At 37.8% G+C, this 23,237-nt stretch overlaps 5 protein-coding genes across 9 annotated transcripts; 3 read left to right on the top strand and 2 right to left on the bottom strand.

Moving 5' to 3' along the window:
* Nucleotides 1-55: 55 nt before the first annotated feature.
* LOC131775439 (sulfotransferase 1B1) lies at nt 56-3,723 on the top strand. The gene is made up of 4 exons (XM_059091553.2): nt 56-257; nt 1,758-2,093; nt 2,334-2,428; nt 3,306-3,723. The coding sequence occupies exons 1-4, from the start codon at nt 77-79 to the stop codon at nt 3,588-3,590; spliced, it is 897 nt and encodes a 298-aa protein (XP_058947536.2). The 5' UTR covers nt 56-76; the 3' UTR covers nt 3,591-3,723.
* Nucleotides 3,724-4,049: 326 nt separating this feature from the next.
* LOC131775422 (aspartate aminotransferase, mitochondrial-like) lies at nt 4,050-10,120 on the bottom strand. The gene is made up of 12 exons (XM_059091528.2): nt 9,987-10,120; nt 8,940-9,096; nt 8,665-8,793; nt 8,428-8,487; nt 8,189-8,262; nt 7,554-7,641; nt 7,387-7,455; nt 6,919-6,954; nt 6,638-6,788; nt 5,855-6,097; nt 5,232-5,305; nt 4,050-5,062 (listed from the first exon to the last, which is right to left on the bottom strand). Exons 1-12 carry the CDS (start codon nt 10,067-10,069, stop codon nt 4,940-4,942), a joined length of 1,287 nt encoding a protein of 428 aa, XP_058947511.1. The 5' UTR covers nt 10,070-10,120; the 3' UTR covers nt 4,050-4,939.
* A 63-nt stretch (nt 10,121-10,183) lies between these two features.
* LOC131775429 (uncharacterized) lies at nt 10,184-15,875 on the top strand. 2 transcript variants are annotated; one of them, XM_059091536.2, is made up of 8 exons: nt 10,184-10,312; nt 10,503-10,683; nt 11,164-11,201; nt 11,478-12,559; nt 12,793-12,902; nt 13,380-13,524; nt 14,402-14,675; nt 15,227-15,875. In XM_059091536.2, the coding sequence occupies exons 1-8, from the start codon at nt 10,293-10,295 to the stop codon at nt 15,411-15,413; spliced, it is 2,037 nt and encodes a 678-aa protein (XP_058947519.2). In that variant the 5' UTR covers nt 10,184-10,292; the 3' UTR covers nt 15,414-15,875. The 2 variants fall into 2 exon arrangements, with proteins under 2 accessions (XP_058947519.2, XP_058947520.2); XM_059091537.2 differs by having other exon boundaries at nt 10,191-10,235.
* A 1,182-nt stretch (nt 15,876-17,057) lies between these two features.
* LOC131775430 (ribosome-binding factor A-like) lies at nt 17,058-18,805 on the bottom strand. The gene is made up of 5 exons (XM_059091539.2): nt 18,606-18,805; nt 18,303-18,327; nt 17,859-18,059; nt 17,444-17,559; nt 17,058-17,294 (listed from the first exon to the last, which is right to left on the bottom strand). Exons 1-5 carry the CDS (start codon nt 18,776-18,778, stop codon nt 17,132-17,134), a joined length of 678 nt encoding a protein of 225 aa, XP_058947522.1. The 5' UTR covers nt 18,779-18,805; the 3' UTR covers nt 17,058-17,131.
* A 53-nt stretch (nt 18,806-18,858) lies between these two features.
* LOC131775433 (UPF0489 protein C5orf22 homolog) lies at nt 18,859-22,834 on the top strand. Of its 4 annotated transcripts, none has more exons than XM_059091544.2 (7): nt 18,859-19,267; nt 20,187-20,535; nt 20,611-20,673; nt 21,120-21,323; nt 21,862-21,992; nt 22,075-22,204; nt 22,602-22,834. In XM_059091544.2, the coding sequence occupies exons 1-6, from the start codon at nt 18,870-18,872 to the stop codon at nt 22,181-22,183; spliced, it is 1,254 nt and encodes a 417-aa protein (XP_058947527.2). In that variant the 5' UTR covers nt 18,859-18,869; the 3' UTR covers nt 22,184-22,204; nt 22,602-22,834. The 4 variants fall into 4 exon arrangements, with proteins under 4 accessions (XP_058947527.2, XP_058947528.2, XP_058947525.2 ...); XM_059091545.2 differs by having other exon boundaries at nt 22,075-22,211; nt 22,602-22,652; XM_059091542.2 differs by lacking the exon at nt 22,075-22,204.
* Nucleotides 22,835-23,237: the final 403 nt, after the last annotated feature.

Consider the following 23,237-nt stretch of genomic DNA (forward strand, 5'->3'; position numbering starts at 1 on the left):
TTCTGTTAGACCGAACGATGTGTAGCACTGATTCATTGTACGTGACCCGTTATTATTGCCGTGCGCTCTGCTGATCATGGCGAGTTCTGAAGTCACTGAAGTAAGAGAAGGCGACTGGACGACAGGAAATTTCCGTGAAATCTTGGGCTTGAAAATTCCAGCGTATTTCACATCTGATCCTCAGCTACTAAGCGACTTCATCACGAACCTCCAGACAAGACCAGATGACGTCTTCATTGCCTCCTACCCTAAATCAGGTGAGAGTAAACTTATTCGATGATTTGATACCTATCTGCAAAATCTTACACTAGTCGCACTCTATAAGGCCTCTTTACACGAGCCTGGGTTGATTTTTGTCCTGATTTGAATTGTCGTTAACTTTGAAACATATTCGCTTTACGCCGAAAGTGTACATTTTCGTGTGACTCTTACCCGGTCTCGACAAGGCCCAGGGTCACTCGTTGAGATAGGAATGACCCGCGATAGTTTTCTTCATGAGAACACCAAACATTTGTCTGCAGTTATTTAACCCAACTAAGTAGGTTACCCGGGGTCGTGTCAAAGGGGCCCTCGAGAAATAAAATATATTTGGCAGATTGGTAGTTCGGTATATTACAAAGAAACCTCCAAGTACTAAAAAGTGAATGGCAAAGTTTGATTCGACTACAAAGTATAACTAGATACAAATATTTCGCAATCATTTACAGCGTACTTGTACTAGTGCAGATATATACACGTTGCATGTCTTTCTATGTGCTAGGTACAAGAATACAATTTAAAAAGGTACTAATTTTTCTTCCAATTCTTAAACAATGGCTTTTTTATTCATCAACAAACGATACTGTCAATGGAGAGACGATTCCATTTTCGCCACAGGAGCTTCGCGTTATTTGCGTGACCGTTGGGAACCAGATCATACATGTTCGCCTTCATTGCGCCGCATATTAAGTAGTCTCCGTCACGGTCTCTCATGCGCGAATTGGATTAGAAACAAGGCAACAACAACGAGTGAAGCATTTTGATTTCTTTCTCTTGTAGTTATCAATCTTGCTTATATCTGTTTCTGTTAAATACTTCAACCGCAATTGAAATGGCTAAAAAAACATACCCTTTGCAGTAGCACGCAGTGACAAGCGAGCTCCAGAGGCAGATTTGTTGTGACTCCGTTAAAATTAGGTATAGTACCCTTTCCGATCAGATTTTCGCGTCAACTCGAACGAAAATCGTTTCCCTGTAGATGTCTTTTACAGATTAACTTTAATTTCGAACCATCAGCAAGGCGAACCCCAGGAGTCTGGCTATCTCGTAATGGCTCTGCTCTCCACAGAATCTCACTGGCTCAGGGTGAGCCAATTTTGAAACAAAAGTGGGGAGGGGGGCAACCTCCCCTATAAAATTTTGAAGTTGTGATCTCGAGGATTAATCTGCAGTGAACCAAACTTTTTTTTATCGCTTTCTCATCCTCTGTCTTATCTTCTTCATACGTACTTCATACTAAACCAAAAAAAAAAAAATTTGTCCTTGCAAACAGGTGGGTGGCTAAATCCCCACCACCCATCTTCGCCATCGCTGGGCTAGTAGGCAACATAATAAGGACTTAAAGGTCAAAATCACGGTCGCTGGAACTTGCAATTTATGTCGGTTTAACAATATTTCACTTTTTTGAAATCTTGTCATAATACTATCTCTTGGTTTTGCCCGATACACCTTACATATTATAACTAACACAAAGCTTTTGATGTTATTTACTTTTTCAGGGACAAATTGGCTTGCAGAAATTGTCTCGCAAATTTACAATGAAGGCAACCTGTCAGAAAAACGAGGTTTCCTCCTGGAAAGAGCACTACACTCACACCAACCAAATTCCCCAACGCCTGATCTCAGCGCCCTGCCAAGTCCAAGGATTTTTAAGACACATCTACCTTACAATGTGATCCCTAAATCACCAAACAAGGACATGGTGTGCAAATACATTTACGTTGCTCGAAATCCAAAGGACGTTGTGGTATCTTATTATTTTTTCTGGTCAGGCATTTCATCATCGTGGCATGGGCCGTGGGAATTTTTTGCTAAACTATTCGTTGAAGGAAATGGTAGGTTCTTTACGTTGGGAAAATTATACATTTAGCCTTATTTCTGCTATCTTCCGATTGTTTTGTTCTCTGATTTTATTCGACAGCTGTAAGCTTTCAAAAAGCCCTCTCCTCACACCCCTCTCCACCCCCAAAACATCCTCTTCTCTTATCTAAAAACCACCCCCACCAAATGAGGAACAGTTTAAGAGGAACAAATGTCTTTCTACTCAACGAAGTTGGTTGTTTCTATTTTTTAAGTCCCCTGGAACCACTGGAATGACCATGTTCTGGACTGGTGGAAGCACAACGATGATGCTAACATCTTGTTTGTTAAATATGAAGATCTAAAAAAGGTTTGTTGTAGTCTTAAGAAACCCCTCAATTCCACAACCGATCAACATGTCAGTTATCCTCATTATCTGATTCAGCAGACTGGTGGCGAGAATAGACTGACGTTAAGTGTCAGTTCATGTCAATCTCCCGAGTGGCGCGGAGTGCAACGTTTATTCTTTCCCACCAATAAGCGCCAGCCAATCAAATTTTACCTCATAAATCTCGACAGCAGTTCCTGGAAATTCTGAAAAATATGCGAATTATTTCATCTAATATCCTTTTAGAATAAGATGGCGATCTGCCAACGACACAAAAATGTTGCACCCGAAGTAACTTCGACAGGCAATGACCTCGGCATAATCAACAGGACAGTTAACCCACCATTTGGCGACCGTAAATCAAACTGGCTATGACCGCCAGTATAAGAGAATACACTTTGCCCAATACAACAGGACATACTTAACCGCTGTCCGCACGAATTGTTTTTGGAAACGTCGAGAAAGAACAGAACAATAAAACACCAATACGCTTACCTCACTTTGACTTTAGATTGTGAAAATGAGTTATTAGAACGTCTCAAATTGTTGCATGACTGCTGAACACAGGCCGCCAAATTGCTGACTTGCACTCCAAATTTAGTCGCCAATTCTTTTACTTTGGTCGCCAAGGTAGAGACCTTCACGGTGGCCTCTCGGAGCGCCGGTTTCACGTATTATTGATAATTCATGGGTTTTGGTTGGTTATAACATTCATACTGATATTTCAAAGCATAAGTGCTGTTTAATCTCTTTGACCCTTGGAGAGACTTTTGCCCTACTGCTGGCTAAATACCAAACATTAACCGTGCAAATTAGGAACAAGTTCGTATACAAAAGAGCAAATCCCCTTGTCTTTTAGGATCTACTCTCCCATGTTCGGTCAATCGCAGACTTCCTCAACAGGCCACTGACTGATGATATTATCAGTCGCATCGCTGAGCAAAGCAGCTTCAGCGCAATGAAGAAAGACCGTGATTCAGTTCTTACAGTTCCATTCAGGGATGGCCGAAATGTGCCGATTCTTCGGAAGGGCGTGGTCGGTGACTGGAAAAATTACTTTACTCCGGAGTTGAACGAGAGATTTGAGAAGGAGGTGCTGGCAAAATTACAAGGAAGTGGACTAGAGTTTGATTTTGAAATATAGAAGGATACAGAACAACGACTGTAGCAAACAAAGATTAACTTAGATCAGAGAGCATGGAGTCGACGTTGAAATCCCACTGAAATTAATGTACCTGTCTGATCAACAGGACATGAAACAGAATCTTTTCGAGAAATGCCAATTTTGTTAGAAATCTATGCTTAGTGATACTTGCAAATGCCCGTTTACACGAAAAAAAAAATAATTTCAAAATCCAGTAACCATGAAAATTGTAAGAATGTTGACCAATACACCTCTGTATCTTTTTTTATTTTGTTTACCCAGTTATGGTCTCAAAGGAAATCCCAACTTCCTATTTTGTAAATTATACGTACATAAGCACATGAATATGGGAAACAGTCCCCTAGTGTATTGCATTTGACCTGAAATGGGTAAACAAAATATACAAGCTTTACCCAATTTTCAAGCTTTTCAGGTTAAGGTATCACTTCAGACTCCCCATTTTATTGCAAATACATATTTATTACCATACTCCTTTTGGTCATTGCTTCTTCCTGACAAACTAAGAAATTTTCCTTTATCATCGCGCCGTTTCTAAAACGTATTTTGTTAAGGAGAACCCTCGCGGTTAAGCTCACTCTCCACTCTTCAAGCTCTTTCTGAAAACCTACTTCATACTGAAAGCTGTAGATCTATTTCAGGTTTAGACTAGGTAACTATAGCATGATAAACTAAAATAGAATAAAACTGGCCGTTCATGCTACAAGTCATAAATTTTATTTTTGTTGCCCTCTAGTTGGGCATCCCTTCCCTTGCATCAGAGATGCAGTACTGTAAACACTCAATTGCAAACGAAACCTTTCAAGAAAGATTGTTTTGAAGAACATACTCCAGCTTCAATTGCAGGCAGCTCTCTTACCCAAACACCCTAAGAATGACAAAAAGGTGTCCACAACTGGGGTAAGCCGCTTGCGATGCGCTATGAGGAACCAGTCATTATTCATGGCCTGGGGGCTGAAGGATTTTTTTTCTCAGGGGGGGATTGAATAGTTTTTGAGGGGGAACGGAGAGGGATTAGTTGTAGCACAATATAACAGAGCATAAAGGGTGGACTATAGAAAATTGACTGCCAATTAACCTCCAACGAGGGAGGGGAAGGGGTCACAAGAATATGACAGAGCCTTATGGGGGGGGGGGGGGGAATCAGAATCCTCAACCTCCTCAAAGGTGATAAATATAAATGAAAATAGCTGAAATCGTCTTGGTTTTGACATTAATTTTGACTGTGTTGAGAGGTTGTTACGCTTCCATGTTGATTATACTGTAGAAACTTGGGCAGCACTTTTATAATTGTCAGGCAAAGAATAAAGGTAACTAGAATTTTGAGTCCATCATTTTGTTACTTCATGCATTGCTTGAGCTAAGTACCCCACATTTCCAGATGTCACACCAGCAATAGAAATGCGTCCATCCTTGGTCAAATAGATTGAAAATTCTTTTGTGAGTCTTTCAACCTGAAGAAGACGCAATTTACAGATTTTATCAGTTGAGGCCATGGGTCAAAATTGCACCACACATTACCATGTTAACCAAAGACATCAAAAACTGAAGTGTTTTGATGAGGGAATTTTGTTTCTTTTCTTGTTTTGTTTTGTTTTTTTAAATTATTGTATGCTTACAGACCTGATCAGGTTTAAGCCCTGTGAAGCAAAACATTCCAATCTGATCTGTTATGTGAGACCAATTGTGAGATGAACCTGGAAAGGAAACAGCACAAAAGAGAGATATTTTAACGTTATATTTTATCACTTGTAGTTATAATCATCATTTAATACTGTAATTGCATTTTTTTCATATTAACCGAGAAATTATTTAAGATAAAGAACCATCGGTGAATGCTATAACCCCTTAACTCTCAAGATCTGATTTGTTGATTCTCCCCTCTAGCTGCTACACAGTTCCTTGTAAAACATTTGTGAGAATTTGGTGTTAGATCAAGGTAACAACTTATGATTTTCATGACCTTTTTGCTGAGCAATGTATGGATAAGGAGTAATTACATGTTCAACACTTCAGAAAGTTGAAGGGTTAAGTCATGAACAGATGATTAAGAGAGTAGCACATTTTCCACTTAACTATGTTCAATTACTAATTAAAATGAGTCAATACTCAATTTACCATTAATTGCTTCCAGGAAAGATTCTCTATTGAAGGGAGAAGGGGGGGGGAGGGGGGGGTTGGGTGATTTGGTGGGTTGATGGGTATAATCTACATCCGACCAGCTGTTTTACAGTAGAGTTTCATACCTTCTTTCTTCAAGTTATCTACAAGTTGTTGTCTCATGGAAATTATTCTGTCGGCCATTCCTTTGACTTCCACCTCCCATTGTGGTCTCAGTTCAGGGTCACTGAGGACAGTACCTGCTATGCGGGCCCCATGGATTGGAGGGTTGGAGTAAAGGGGGCGGATAAGGATCTTGATCTGTGACAGGACTCGCTCTGCCTCCTCTTTTGATTCACAAGTGGCTGTGATCATTCCTACTCTCTCACCTTGAGGAGGGCAACAAGGAAAAGGAAAAACATAAAACTTAGCACATTACAGCCATTCACAATTGAGTGTCAAAAGAAATCCAGGACTGCATTGGTATCGCTCTACTATGCTCTAGTGATTGGTGTAGAAAACTTATGCCACTTTTTCAACCAGTCAGGTTCAGAAATCAGACAATGAAAGACCTCTTTCCATTTTCTCAACACATTTCAACAACTCATTTTCCATACTTTTTCCAAGATGGGGAAATTACTAGACAAATTTCCATCCTTTTTTTTCAAGAATTGAGGTTTTTGTTTCAACTCTTGTCCATTACTTATTTATGGTACGTTATAGAAATAGTATTGCAAAAAGTGAAGGGACAGAAAATGTTGCATTGTTTTTTTCCTTCAAGACAACAGGTAAAAATAGATTTTGGCCTTGCTTTGCAAATACAAAAAATTTCATGAAACAGCAGGTGAAGCCTCTTCTTTTTACTGGTCTATTTTTTATCATCAAAAGACAAGGTGAGTGAAAAGCAAAGGGGACTTATAAAAGCCTACCATAGAGACCCATGTTCTTGGCAAATGACTGAGCTACCAGTACTTTGTGTCCTTCCTTTATAAAGTATCTCAGGGCCCATGCATCCTTGTCAGTGTCTCCACTGGCAAAACCTTGGTATGCCATGTCAAAATAAGGAAATAGTTTGCCTTTCTGGAGAAGAGATAAAAAAAAAAACATTACTAGATAACATCAAGAAGAAATCTTACTTACCTAACCTTTAAATTTTAAAACTTTATACATATCTGCCTTTTCATGTCAAATTAGGTGGAAAAGTAAATACCTTTATGACATCTGATAACTCTTTCCATTCCTCTTCCTGAAAAAAGTGAGACAGAATTAACCCCTATCCTTCTCAAAATCTACAGTTTAGTTACCTGGAAGAGCCATTTTTGCCATTGCTAAGTTATTCAGATGGGAATTCTATAGTAGAATATCTTGCCTAATTTGGGAAATGATGAATGCATCTGCCACTGAAACACTCCAGTGCTTCATTTTGTTGGATTTTTTACTGCAGTGACCTTACTTTTGCAAGTCATGGTCCGGCCTTCTCTACACTTTGGAGCAATTGAACCCTGCAAAATTCTCATGCTGCAAAGCAGTATATGAACCCTTTTGTTGAGCTATCATAGTTCAGAAATGATAAATCAAGACTGCCTACTTAAAAATGATTGTGACTAAATAAGACTAGACACCATTCCAAGCGTATCACAACCCTGGAGGTTTGAAAAAATTAGGTTTTTTTAATTACCTTTGGATCCACTCCTGTTGGATTATGAGCACATGCATGTAACATGACCACTGAATTTTCTGGAATTTTCTATAAAAACAGAAATTAGTGATTAAAACACTAACCACTGGAGAACTGAACCACAAGTAAAACTTTTGTAAATTAAAGTCAATCATTCTTAAACTCACTGCAATATCCTCTATACAGCCTTTGAAGTCAAAACCACAAGTTTGTGGATCATAGTACCGATATTGTTTTACTCCCAGTCCTGAATGTCTGCAAATCAGAGCAACAAAAATGTTGGTGTTAGTGACAGTGTGCCATGAAACAAATACATACAAATATAATATAAATTCTGTCAAATATCATGAATCAATTGGTAAGATTTCATTGGCATGAAAGGTTTTTCATGTAACTTGGTATCATTATTTTATGTTCATTCTTAAATAAAAGTACTTGCTGCTATCATATTTGATGAATAATGAAAAAAAGCTTATGAAGACAAATTTAATGTATATGAAGTATGTCCAAGAAAAATTTTGTAACAACTATCACTGACAATAAAAACATGAACAAGCATTACAATTTTTGTAGCACATCCACTTAACTGATCAAAGGCCACAAGACTGACACCAGTAAACAGCACACTGAAATTACATTTTCCAAGAGTGCTTGTATCACTTATTAACTTTTACAAACATAATTTTCTTTCTTAAAATTTGATATCACAATATGTTTCTCTTAACAGTGAAAAATTAATATAAATAATTTGGATTTGATCAACAATTGCATTTTGGCTGTGTCCAAAGTTTCTTGTACATACTTCAAGATTGGAGTGTGGTTTCCCCAAGATGGTGTAGGCAACCAGACATCCTTACTTCCAGGGAAAAAGCTTTTCTAAAAAAGAAACATATCCACAATGGATCAAACTGAAGTAATTCTGAAATTAATCAAATTCTTATGTATATAAGCACATACAAATGGGCAAGTCGTATGCATTTTGAATACCAACTGTACAATATTAATTTTGCAAGTCAAACAAAAGAAGTTGAATTCACTAACCAGAAATGCTGTTCCAATCCTAAGAGCTCCAGTACCTGAGATTGCCTGTGCAGATGCATTCTAGTGAAACAAAACAAAACATGGATTAAAAAACAAATGAAAAAAAAATAAAAAACATTGACAACACTAAGGACATGTCATAATTATCACTGTGACTGTAAATGTAATATTCCTAGAAATACCAACTAAAAAGACTGTTAAAATATAACAAAATCTATTCCAGCATGCAATACATACCAAACTATTTTTTATAACTTCACTATCTTCTCCAAAGGCTAGTTTGGCAGCAGCTCCAGTGAATTCTGGTAAACCATGGATGGGACCATACTCTTTGTCTTGCTTTTTAGCTATCAGCAGTTCTTCAGCCTGTTTGAAGAACCAAATCTTGCATTAAGTACAGTATTTTAAACAACAATCAAAACAATTTTCATACGACTGGTTTACAACTCTGTTTTTTTTTTCTGTAAAATTACATATAATTCATCTTCAAGAGTAAAAAGATTGATACTTGCCTTTCTCACTGAAGGCAGAACATAAGGTTTTCCTGAATCATCTCTATAAGCTCCAACCCCAAGATTGATTTTCTTGGGGTTTGTATCTTTTTTGAAAGCTTCTGTTATTCCAAGAATGGCATCTGGGGGACCAAGCTCTACCTGTGACCACCATGAGCTGAAAACAGATAAAATACTTCCTTTAATGTCTTTCAAATATATTCCTGCTCTTTTTCTGTCCTTTTGTTTCTAAAGCATCTTGCAAATGTTGTCAAGCATGCCAGGATGTAACCCTCCCAAATCTTCCAAAACTAGATGTTACGGTTGAAAACTTTTATGTTAAATGCACAACTGCTGCACACCACAGACATGAAAGGAAAAAAGACTCTATGAATGAAGTTTGGCAACTTAAGGAGAGGCAAATAAGGCAGCAATAGGGAATGGGGGGGGAGGGGGAGGGGGAGGTAATTAGCCCAAACTTGACCTTATAATAGGGGGAGAGGAGGGGTGCAAGTCACCTCTGAGGCAGCCACAATCATCCTCATTCCACACTGGTAGATTAGAAATTAGCCCTTTTGAGAGACGAAAAGTTCTATGACATTGGGACTGACAAACTACATACAACTTTGAGATAGAGAATTCTCTTAGAAATGGACCCCCCCCCCCCTCCCCCTTCCGCAGTCAACCAGGAATTAATTATGCGGCTAAACTGCAGAATACCCGGCCACTTTGGTTCGCCTCACATAGACGCTATTCTTATTCAATGACATGTAAATGAGTGGCCGGGTATTCTGCAGTTGCTCCAATTATGCAATAACGATCATTTCAGGCATTTAGAATCAACTTCGAAACCAAAATATTAAAATTCATTGCAAAATTCTTGGAAATACAAATATTCAGCTGGCAGAACAAAACCTACTACTAAATGATTGTGGTTTCCTGATGTACATGGAAACGCGAAGGCCGAGGTGCACATGATCATCCCGAGTGCAACAGACTGTGGATGCCAGCCTCAAACTATGCTAAAATGGCGCATCAAATGAACAAGACAATAGTCATCAGGCACACCTTGATCTTGATGATGCCAGGAAGCAGATCTTTGCAGGGTTACATTTCAAAGAAAATTGGCCAACAACCCGTGGAAAAGCCATAACTCGAGAACAATTGATATTGTTTTGTGTCCTTGGAACCCCTTGCGCAGAACCACCTGCGCACGGCCCAAGACGAGGAACTTGTACTAGCAGTGCACTCTGGGATATCGTTATCTGCTCAGAAGAAGACGCCTTGATTTTTTCGTTCGTCTGAGACCTTGGCCAGGTAATAATCATCTCGGAACTGAATCTTAGAGCGTTTAAATCGTTTAATCGCTTTCTAATGATGGAAGATTTGGGGAAGTGAGTGAAACTAGTGTTTGTATAGTCGTGGAATTGAGAAAATACAAAGTTGTTTTTGAAATTTGTAGCGTGCAGGCGCTCTGCGCTATCACTTTGCTATGAGTTAAACTGCGCTTCGATTTAGTTGCCGTCGTTCATCTGGATTTGAGGTATGATTGCTAACTACCAAAAATGTACGTTTGTCTCTCAGGGAATCAGAAGATCAGGCTGGTGTGAATGAGATGCGAGAAATAAATTCTCTAAAATGGTTGACAAAGAAGGTTTTCGAACAGACTTCTCGAAAACTGAAGAAAAAGCCATCTCAAACGCGTTTGCACCTGGATTTGGAACAGGTTGTGTCTTCTTTGAAAAGTCAATCTGCTAAAGATACCGTAAGTAGTCAAGTAATTGTGTTTTCATTTATTTCACTGTCTCGAAGGAACATATTTCATGATTAGGAATATAAACGTATTACCACAAATGTCGTTATACGTTTGTACTACTAAATATGATTGTTACGAGCTTTTATCAAATATAAAAAATGCAACTCAGTTTTCTCTGTTAGCAGTTAAAAGGAATGTAGGGGAAAAGGGCCTGCATAATTAAAGTCTCTGACTATTTCCCTGAAATGCAAACTCCCTCACAGTAAAGGTAATTCTTAAAATTTCATCATGATGATATGTGATCGGCCAAAGGCTACATTACACGTGTTGTGTAAACTGCCTTTTGTTGCAAGAAATCAAGCTAGATTTAAAGTACTTTTACCTGAAGTTGATTTTGACTAATGGTACACAACATTTCATTTCATTCTGTGCCTTATCATTTCTGTTGAATATTCTTTAACCACTTTAAATTTTGTATGTTTATTGAAGGTCTTGAGGCAGGATTCTTCAGCAGGTACACCCAAAATGTGAGTTCTATGCATGCGTTCCCCCATAAAATTAATGAACTGTAGGCTGTTGGATCTGCACTGCACATAACATTGCTTAGAATTACATGTAAAATTGTATGGCAGTATTGCACGAGGATGATATTCTTACCTTTGGTCAAGAAGGATTCTTAAAGGATGTGAGATTTTTTACAAAATAGAAAGCTTCCTTGTTGGTTACTTCACTTTCAATCAGTATGTTTTTAATGATATTAATGATAGTAATTATTGCTATTGTTAAATTACTTTGTTTTGCAGCAAAATGACACGTAAGAGAACTCCAACCAAATTGACAAATAATGAAGTTAAAGAATTTTACAACTTCATCTTAAACAAGAGAGATGGAAGAAGAAAACTGAAACCAAAACTGAAAAACCAAGATGGAGGAATGCATGGTGCAACAGATCAGAGCTCAGAAGCTTCTAGTACAACAGCAGCTAGCTCGGCAGAGTGTGCATCAACAGATCTCCCTGTTGCTGGATTAACAGCTGGTCCTCAGTTGCCAGCACCTGTAATGATAACTGTTGATGCCCAAGGCAATCCAATTCAGTTACCTTTGATGACACCACAGCTTCTGCCATTAACCGGTGGCACACAGCCTGCTCTTGTGTTTTTCTTGGGGCCATCTGGCATGGTTCCTTCAGGAGATTCTCCACTTGTTTCTAATGCTAGTTCTAATGCACCACTTGGAAATGCAGTGTACTTCACTCAGCCAGTTACTCTGAATGTCATTCCTCAAGATGCATCCTTAAATGGAGGAGTTATAGAGAAAGCTTTGGAACTTGCACAGTTTCAATCAAATCCTGAACAAAGTGATCCTCAGCTGCCATCGCAGAACATAACAACAGAGTTGATGATCTCAGAGGGAAATAGCTCTATTCCCTCCAATATAACTAGTTCCAATTTGCAAGGATCATTTCCCATTGATCACTCATTTGGCTCTATGCCAAATATTTCTCAGAATGTAGTCATAACACAGTCAGTTGCTGCTGGAGAAAGTGTACCCATTGAGAATGTATCAGAGTCTGTTACTGTGAAAACTTCGCAGATCATGCAAAATCAGGGTTTGTTTGATTTGCGGCCTATTTTGGACGAAACACGAGCACAATTGGCAGATTCAGCAGATACCAGTACAGAGACTGCACCAGAAAACTTTGCAGATGATGTACCTAAACTTGTTTATAGGAAAAAAGTCTTACAAATTCGTGAAGTAATGACTCAGACAGGTGGTGAATCAGAGGTGTACATTGTCAGTGAAAGAAAACTGGATTGTGAGGAAGATACACCTGTTGATGGGCCACTAGAAAATGAAAATACAGACAGTAACTCAAAGAAACCAGGTTTGTTTTGTTATTGTACCTAGTAATATGGGAACTAATTTTTTTGTTGTTTCTTTGTTTAGACAACAGAACAACTAAAATATATCAAATAATAGATGGGAACCCCACCTGTTCATGTACTCTGCACTCTATACCCTCTATCAAAGCCAAGATCATAGATCTGATATGAATTTTTGGGATTTCATAATGTATATCTGGTCATTGACCGAAGGCTGAATTTCCTCTTTTCTCAGCAAGAGTAAAGCAATTTGGGTGTGACAAATGTGAGAAGAAATTTTACACAAACAATCTCCTAAGACGCCACCAAACCAGTCACCAAGAGGCAAGACCTTTTAGCTGTGAGGTAACATACTGAAATTGAGTTTTTGGTGTGAATAATAATTTATTTTTTCACAGTTGGCGAATGCAACATGGGAAGTCCAGTTGTATTTACACTGTACACCTGTTTCTTTGTTATGCTTATTAAATTAAGACTACCTGGTACATATGCCAATAATAAGACTGCAGATACTAATTATCTTGTTTAAGCAGACATTTTTACTTGATACTCTCAGAAAATGTAAAATTAGTGTTTATTTCTAAATGAAAATTGTGAAATGAAAATTGTGTTATGGCTTAAGCATTGTAATTGAACAAAATAAAAATTTCATGATCAGATGATGTTTTGCAAGGTACGGTTGAGAAATTACACAAACCCTTAAAAAGCAGTTACAGCCATTTCTGTGCTCACCAGCTATGATATTTTTCTGTGAAAACCTCAGTGTTGGTCCTTGAGTGTGAAGAATAAGATTTCAGCACAACCAATTTCTGTTTCTTTCAGGAATGTCAGAAGGGATTTAGAACTTCTAATGAGCTCACTATCCACAAGGCCATTCATGTGGAAGTCAAGCAATACAAATGCGAATTCTGTGGAAAAGAGTTTAGGACTAAAGGATGTATCAAGTCACACATCAAGTATCACATTGGTGAGAATCAGATTTTTGTTTGTTATTAACCCTTTGATTCTCCTGTCAAGCTGCTACAGTACATCCACTGTATTTCCTTGTAAATTAGTTTTGAGAATTTGGTGTTAGAATAAGGTAATAACTCTTTCTTGATAAGATTGAGCACTTTCATTGGTTGTTTGCCAGTTAAGATATGGATATTATAGGGAGAAGTGACATATTAGTCACTTGGAGTGAAGGGATTAATAGTTTTTTTGGATAACTATTTGCGAAAGTAGTTCTTACCAATTGTAACTGCTGGATTTGACTGATAATACATATGAAAGGAAAAATATTTCTTTCAACTTCATCATCGCAACACTGAAAAGCCATTTTCACCAAATAGTCTTTACAAATGCTAGGTTGTTGCACATATCAACAGTGAAGTTTTGAAACAAACAAAGTCAAGCAATGATAGCATATAAAGTTTGCATCAATCACATACAACAATGTTGGAACTTGAAACTTGGGTATTAATTTGTCAGCATTAGTGGTCTATCAACTTAAAGTGACTTAGATGGTCGTTTAACCCTTAAACCTTTAATAGTGACTGGTTTTTAATTCTCCTTACAGTATCATGCTTGAATCAAATGGAAAGGTCATGAGATTTAAGGGAGTGATCATTAATTTTGGAATTAAACAAATTTCCTTGTGACTACCAGAAATTTAAAGAGAACATTGTGAAGAATAGGAATAGTAATTTTAGAGTTTGTAGGATTGATGTGCCTTTTGTTTCCAGGTGTAAATCCAGAGAATATAGTAAGGTATCATTGCGAAGAATAAAATCTTGGTTCACTTATCTTTTAGAACATTTGTATTCACTGATCATCTAATTTTGATCCTGTATTGTTTTTTTAAGGAGACAAAAGGCACAAGTGCACAGATTGTGGCAGAGCATTTGTCAAAAGTGCAGATCTCAAACGACATATGGCAGGACACAGAAATGAGAAGAAGTTTGTGTGTGAAGATTGTGGTTCAGCCTTTACACGTCGAGATAACTTGAAAGCACATAGACTCCTGCATACCAGGGAGTCTGTGGTTACATGTGACTTGTGTTCCAAGGAGTTCATCAATGCAGTTTACTTGAAGAGACATATGCACATACACAAGCAGGCTAAGAAGAAACCCTACGAGTAAGTCAGGTCTCCATGTATGCAGTTGTAGGTAACATCTAAGAATTGAGATTTTATGTGAGGTACTACAACAACACAATGCAAGCACAGCCACCCATGGAATTGCTGGAACAAGTAATTCAAACTTTGAATGTTTCAGGTGCTTGAGATAATCTATAGATGTAGGCCTTTGTACTTCATGGTCTTTTTTTTTATAAGTGCACAGTTTTTCTAAGTTATTTCCCAAGATACAGTGTAACACACAAATGACACGTTTGCATTGAAAATTCAATTGGACACATGTTAAACAACTTCCCTCTGATGGGAAATGTTGATGTTTGAAATGATCTCATAGTTGTAAAACAAGTATCTCACTAGTTGTAATGCTAGGATAATCTGAAACCATAGAAGAACTTAAATCTGTTCATTAAGTTGTTCTGTAGTTCCAACATATGAGTTAACAAAAGAAGAAGTAAGACAATTTTGAAATGAATAAGTTGTCAAAACTGTGGAATTGTTTGGAAAATTTTGTAGCTTTAAAATTTTCCACTTCCTGTGCTTTACTTATGCAGGTGTCAGTGGTGCCCAAAGACATATGAACAGCTGGAGGGATTGAGACGACACATTCGCCAACATGTTGGGGATGAAAAATTTGTTTGTAAAGATTGTGGAAAAAAGTTTATAACCAGCATCCAACTCAAACGACATCTTTGGCTATCACATGATCAAGACAGTCCTTACAGAAGATCTATTTTGTAGAGACCTAGGATATGAACCTTGTGAAATGATACTTAGTGATTTTTTGAATTTACATGTACCACCTGCACATAAAGATACACCATTGAACAAAAAGAATGATTACTTTGATAATAGTGATAAATTGCTGTTTTGCACCAAATTTAAAACCCTTTGCAGAGGTTATCATAAAGTGTTACAAGTTTGTTTTCCTTACTCAGTACATAGTACTAAAAATGGACCACCAATATTTAATCCTTTGGAGGGTGCCATTACCTCAGTACATTTACATCCTATGGCATAATGCTTTCTTAGACAGGCAAGAGTAGTTCACCAATTACTAGTTTCTGAAAGATTTTGATACTAAACAAACAATATACTCAATAGTACAGTATTTCTATTTAGATTAAAATTAAATGGGAACGAATTCAAACAAGTTCAGTACTGTAAGTAACACTTCAAAGAATAAAACTTGCATAATGCTTTCTTTCTTGTTTTCTTTATTATTACATTTCCTCTAACTCACATCTCATGGAGCCACATATTGGTCTGTGCCACTTTTTCCAGTCCTTCTCATGCTATCTTGTAGGGCCATAATACAAGGAATTTTTTTTATGTGTTTCATATGGTCATGATATAAATGTAGGTAATTTAGTGTTAACAACTGGGTTGAAAACGTAAAAAGCTGACGTTTTGAGCGTTAGCCCTTCGTCAGAGTGATAGAAAATGATATAAATGTATACACTTACTGACTGAATAGTAAGGATACAAATATGAAAAATTTTCCCATTCCCACTTCTTTCTTGAAAATTTGTCGTTCTCTTTTTCCACTTAAGACTTAAAGCTTCGCTGAAACAAAACACTTCACTGGCCACATGTCACCATTATCAAGTGCAAAATTTTACAACACATGAAAAAGTTGAAGCAAAATGAACAGTTGCACTGATGTAATTTCAAAAGTTATATCTTTATTTACAGTATATCGTTCTTAGCCTCTCATTCCTTGCATTTGACAATAGTGACATTAAAACCTAAGCATCTCATTCTATATAGCAACTTTTTGCTCAGCCTAGTAAGGCTAGAGTGATCAAAGGCCAAATATTTTCCTCTCCAACCTGCAGTGACTCAGTCAATAAGCATATCATTATTGTAAGACAGCTGTTCTTCCTCTTCCTTCTTCCTTGTTTCATTTTTTTACGAGGCAGTATGCAGGGTTGTGCACCTTCCACACGGCCCTAATCACAGTATCACATACAACCCCTCTATGGAGATTTTTCATTGTGTTCTTCATTAATAAAGCTTATAAATGGGAGAATTACTCCCTGTTGAACTGAAAAGTTTGTGCCACCAACACCTGCCTGAGGAGAGAAATTTTGTGGCTGATGGTAAGGTCTGTCCTTGAGCAACTCGTGTCAGGAGGAAGAGCAATTTCACCCCAGAGCAGTTTTTTTCTTGTGAAGGAGAGATGCAAATCAGAAACAAAGCAAAACTTGCCAGTTTCTTAAGTGTTAACATATGCCACATCTGACTTTCTGAGTTCCATCATAACATGTAAAACATTCATTTGAGACACATCAGGCTGAGAAAACCTGGGAGATTGCTACTCCAAAAATGGGCAGAAAAATAGTGTGGCAGAAAGGTTGAAATTTCTCCACCAACTTCATTACACCTCTTTCAAAACTTCTTTAATAATCTTTATCTGTGATTCCATACCATGTACAATTTTGAATCTCATGAATGACTCAGACTTCTTCAGATATTTTGCTAGAGTCTTTTATAAAGCCATCTGCCTGCTTGGCCTCTTGAATAAGCTGCTCCACTGTTCTTTCATATTCAGCTTTTCTATCTTTGATAAAAGACATTTGGGGAAAGCGAGGTCGAGTGGAATAGGCAGGAAGAAGCTTCCTAAGGGTGAAAAGTAAAGTAATACTCACTCATAAATCTAGCAGGTCCACCTTTTTGGCAAAGTCCATAGCACAAGTAAAAAAAATTTAATTTAATTTACATTCAGAGCTGCTATGAGGCAGAAAAAGTGCTTAAAACATTCTAGCTACCTGATGTGGTCCCTGTTTTCATTTAACAACATCTGAACACTCTGTTCACTGCCTTGTAATTCATCTGCAACTCTCCAGAATACAGAGGCACTTCTAAGGTTTGGAGTCATTTTAACCTGGGTGAAAAAGTTCAAAATTAATTTCAATAAAATACATATTTATCAAATTATACCTGCCTCATGTAAAAATTAACATAAACCACAAAACAAAGAAAAAAGCAGGGAAATTGTGGAAGAGAGAAAGACAGCAAGCACAACAAATCAGAAAAATTTTACACCCTGTCTTTGACCCTGAAAAACCACACCCAGTTTAATGGCATTTCCACTCCTGGAACTAAATAAATAATCCAGCACATATTACTTAAAACTGACTTGTGCTCATAATTGGGACAGAACAAGAATTTTACTAACAGTACCCGTGTAATCTCCACGTGGAAATTTCCCAGGACAGGACGCAGAGCAGGTTCCATCTCTGGACCATTCAGCACATCCTGAATGACTCCAAGCAAAATGTCAGACACTGCACGCTGTCTGACAGTGTCTGGGATGTTTGGTGCATCATCTCCCTTTAAGGGGTCCAACTCAAAGACATCAATCTGTTTCCATGACGGTGACAGCTGGGTTTAATAAAGAATCAAAGTGAACAATGATCATAAAAATATATTTGCACTGGTAAATTATCATTAGACCATAGCCAAAGTGGCATAAAACATTTATAAATTGTTTAGTTCTTTGCTATGGAAAATGAAGGGGATGCTTATAAAAACCACTTTGGTTCTGCTCAGACATAACAATATCTTTATGGAACTAAAATGGCAGCCAGGCATACTATTTTCATTTCAACATTATAGAATCATTACCTTCCTCCCTTGGCCTGAATTTTTCCTACCAATAAAAGACAAAATGATCAAATAGAGATGTCATACAAAGGAAGGTTTGTTTTTATTTTATTTGTGTGGGAGGTGGGGGGGGGGGGGTTTCCTCACACCCCACCTAGGTCTTCAGGTTTGTCCAGCCCACTTTCAACTTTCACTCATCCCCTAAGGAAACAGTTTAAGTGTTCAGTGGCCTTCCATATATCATAAAATATTCAAATTTTCCCTTCAGTTTCTTGTTCAAAAAGAAAAAAGTATAATACATTTAACAGGCTTCAGCTAACTTACTTTGTGTTTCTCTTCTTTGATCCAATCGCAAATTTGTCTTTATACTTTGGTGTGGAGAGAGCGGAAAATATCCTTTGAGGAATAAAATGATTCTCGAAGTTCTCCAGAAAGATTCTAGGGTAGGTGAATATCGCAAAATTAACCAATAGTCTAGATCTCCAAAGACAACTCATTCCTTCTCATTTTTGACACAACCTTTTTCAAACTTCTTCATGAAATGAGTAACCGCGCTCTTCTGCCTTGCGACCAGGCATCAGGTTCAAAATGGTGGACGAAGACAAGGATTTTCCCAAGCCAAAAAGAGCTAAGAAAGAGCCACGTAAATATCCTAAAATGCCAATATGGATATGCGAAAATCACGATGAAGTCCTGTACTATATTCATAGAGCTATTGCATCAAAGTATATCGCATACGAAGGAGTTACTGTCCTTCATTTTGACTCTCACCCTGATCTCACAGTTCCCGTGAAGATGAAGGGCCGCACCGTGTTTGAGCAAGAAAAACTCTACGAAGAGATTAGTATTGCGGACTGGATTCTTCCTGCTGTCTTTGCAGGACATATAAATAAGGTTATCTGGGTCAAACCACCGTGGTCAGATCAAATCAAAGAAGGTGTATTTCACTTGAAGGTTGGCCAACACAAGGAAACTGGCTTTATTAGGTAAGATACGTCTTCGACTTTGCATGTCCAAAATGGGTTAAAGACATTTAAATATTCTACACCTGAGCACTTTACGAGTGACCAAAATCCATGTTGACGAGACCCACGTCCGTGAAACGGCAAAACGTATTCTGAACTACCCTATCATCCGCTTGTCACACCAGTTATGAGTTTTGACAGCTTGGAAATTCAGTTTATTTGTTGAGACGTATGAGCATCCACAGACTGAGGATTACTAAATCATAACCAAAACTTGAATAAAACCCTCGATGATTGATCCACTGGTCAAGAAAGCAATATTCCAAGCCACAATTCTTCTATTGCTATTTTGAGCCAAAAAACTCCCATCACTTTTCAATTACATTTACCACAAAATATTTCAAACCCATCCTAAAGATGTTTACTGTAACCTGCATTGAAAGAGTTAGGTAGGTTGAGTCTGCATTCAAGCCAGGTGGCCCTTCCAGCTAGAGCTAATCCCAGTTTATGCAGCTCTAATGGGCCGCAAATAATGCCACTTCCCCTTGGATGCACTACTAGTCTGTCACAGACTACCTGCCAGCATTTCATCAGACTTCCTTGACAGTTCCCAGTACCTCTTTCTACTCCTGGGTGGAGAGAAGCATTGTGAGTGGAAAGTGCCTTGCCAAAGAGCAGCACCTTGCGACCCTTCTAAATCTCAAACCCAGACCTCTCCCCCCAGAGTCTAATGCACTAAATGTTAGGCCACCACATCTCTGCATTGCCCTGAAAGAACCCTGGTTTTGTTTGACTATTATTGCTGGTTCCTAGGAAGTTCAAACTAGACTACAGTTACAACAGTTTAACATAATGGTCTTTGTAAATCAGACTGCCCTGCATGTAGTCAGCAGTTGTATTTATTCAGTAATGTGCATAGCCTTTTTTTCTGATTTTTCAGGGTGACATGTCCAGAGACATATTTTGTGGAAGAGCTACTTTATGCAGATGAAGCATCACTAGAAAACTGCAAAGATTTGGAACTTGTTGTATTTACTCTTGAACCTGGTTCAAAAGAAATCAAGGAACACACTGCTGCCCTGGAGAAAGAAAACAAAGTCTCTAAGGCATTAGATGTGGAGAATAATGAAAATAAAGTTGCCAAAGTGAGGGATCATAAACAGAGCAAAGATGCATTTGAATCATTACTTCCATCAGGCAAATCAACTGCTCTTGAAAATAGCTTTATACTTGATATAGACATGGACTTTTTTTCAACCCAAAACCCTTTCAAGCTGCTTTACACAGACGTAAGTAATAACTCATAGGGTTCTGTTATTATCTTTTCACAAGGTGACTTACACAGCAGTTGTGTTCCATTTTAGGAAGAGTTCCTGTGGCTCAAAGATATTTATAGATTTGAAGAACCTCTCTCAACAAGTAGGGAGGTAAGAAATTTAAAAGATGGTACTATTGTTTTGATGATTAATTTAACTACAGTCAGTTAAAGGGCAGTGACATCAGCCACTGATTACTCAGTGGTTAGTGTGAACTGATGTCAAAAACAGTAATGTGGTAATTTTTAAAGAGTTATAGAAAAAAATCAATAAATGAAGTCTAATAAATAACTCAGTGAATAAACACCCTCATAGTTTTCAGTCATTGTTAATTTGAATTTTTGAGACATAATATGATCAAATTTGTGGCAAATTCTCTGGAGGTCCTTGCAGATTAGCTAGGCCCTTGATTTATTATGAAAAGTTTGGGAAAGACTGTACAGTTTATCTTCTGCTGTTAATAGTATATTGTGTTGATTTTCCTGGTTTCAACTTTCAGCAGTATTGCTGTGGTAACCAAAGTTTGTTTAGTAATTGAACTTTTTATAAATCCTCAGGATTTAGAGAGCTGTGTAACATTACGGAAAGCTCAAGTGGAAAAAATTGAGGCAACTTATTCATATCTGCAACATCAATCTTCTCCTGGCAGTGAGGAGAAATTATGTATTGAAACATCACCTGAATGTTGTCTGAACCAAGATTTGGTTAAGCTAATAGAAATGATCAAAAGTCACAAAAGAGAGGAGCCCAATTATGAAATGGTATTGTTGCTTTCTATGTATAAAATAAATGTTTTGTTGATAATAGTATGGTTAGAGTCCCAGGGCAGTGAGTGGGCAAGGGTAAGTCCAAACAGCTGCAGAAAAATTTTAGTCATGAAGAACAGCAAATAAAGATATCGTTGTTTCATTGTTTACAGAGAAATAAAGGAAAAGGTTCATAATGCCGACATATTCATATCTCCTGATCAACATGATTTGCCCTGCTTTTCCCTGTTAGTTCAACATTGCAACAATATTCTGCTTAAACTTGTTTATTTGCAAAAGGGCCTTATTAAACGTCTGAGTGAGAAACTAGATTCATGTTACTGTTGTGCACCTGTTCAGTAAAAGAGCATAAAATGTGAGGCACAGGTGATTATGTCACTCACATTCTCTCTCTACATTTTGTTTTCTCTCTGGTTTACCACTGAAACTAGGCAATATGAGAACATTTATTTTGTGTCCTCACTGAAGTTTTTGAAAAATAATTATAAGCTAATTTTTAAGAAATACCTATTAACCTATTTGACCTTTTTAGCTGCACTTTTCTGGGATGTCAGCAGATATTCCTCATCATGTGAGTTCTTCAGAAATGATTGACAGTCTGATGCAATCTATGGCAGCCATGTTGAAATGTTTTCCAAAGCCAACCTTCATCACTATGGCTAGGTACAGATGCTGTTTTATCCTACCTTTGTTGTTTTCTCTCCCATATCATGGTAAACCTAACAAAAATTAACCTTTTTTCCAGGGCCACTGTTCTACTCTCTCCTCCCCTGCCCACTCAGAAATTTGGTAGCAATACTTCTACTCCATTCATGTTGCTCTCTGTTTCTCCTGACCAGTGGATGTCTTGCTAAGCATATTGAAGGGAACAAAAGGTTACAAGTGAGAAATGGGATATCAAAAAAATAAAAACCTCCTCTGCCTTTTCCAACTTTAATTGCTCACCCTCCCTTAAAGAAATCATCTGGTAAGACTGTAATGGAGCTAAGTGTAAATTCTAGGCAAGAATAATCTTAGCAGATATGATAGGTCGATCTCGTCTCAGACTTATAGACTTGTACTTTTCATTGGCTCGGTTCTCAGATGGTCTTAGGAGAGAAGATAGAGAACGAAAAGGCAGCCTCATACCCCAATAGTATCAGAATTACTTTAACACTGCCATTTCATGTTTTTCTTATTCTCTGGAAAGGCTTCAGAAATCTTTGTTAACTGTTTTTTATCTATAAATTTACAGTTAACAAGGTTTACTCAGTCACTTTGATTTGACTTTAGGTCGTCATATGATGAATATACCCCTCCAGATCAAATAGAGCATATTCAGTCATCTCTTCTGAGAGTTATGTCAAGTCTTTATGGTGAAGACATAGCAGCAAACAAGTGCTATCAGTAAACAAACGATGTGGATATTTAGTTTGAATTGAACTGGATCTTCTGCTTGGACATTGGATATGTTTGTAGGATCTCACGCATGATTTCAAATGAAATAAATCTCTCAATGAACCATGTTTCGTCTGCGTTGAGTTTCTTGAGTTTTCAGCGACTGAACATGTCTGTAATCGGTCTAGTGTGTAACAGCGCGGAAACTTACATGTTTCTTACTAACCTCGTTTTCTTTGTCCGTACTGTAAGTTTCGGACAGAGGTTTCAGTTTCTCTGGGATTTATGACCCAAGCGCGAAGCGCGCGGTCTACAAATGCGAGCGGAAAAAAACGAGGTTCCTTATATTATCATACGACCCGTACCGGCTCCGCTTTCGCAATCCCATAGAAAACCAAAGTGGAAGATGACTTAAGTATCGCCGGACGTATTGGCGTGAGCCGGTACGGAAAAAGCTGTCCGGCGCTAGTGCGCTTGTACGGCTTTGTTGCAAAAAAAGAAAAGACACAAAAAAAATATATCTATATCTTC

Source organism: Pocillopora verrucosa, chromosome 3, assembly GCF_036669915.1.
Source record: "Pocillopora verrucosa isolate sample1 chromosome 3, ASM3666991v2, whole genome shotgun sequence".
Lineage (NCBI taxonomy): Eukaryota > Metazoa > Cnidaria > Anthozoa > Scleractinia > Pocilloporidae > Pocillopora > Pocillopora verrucosa.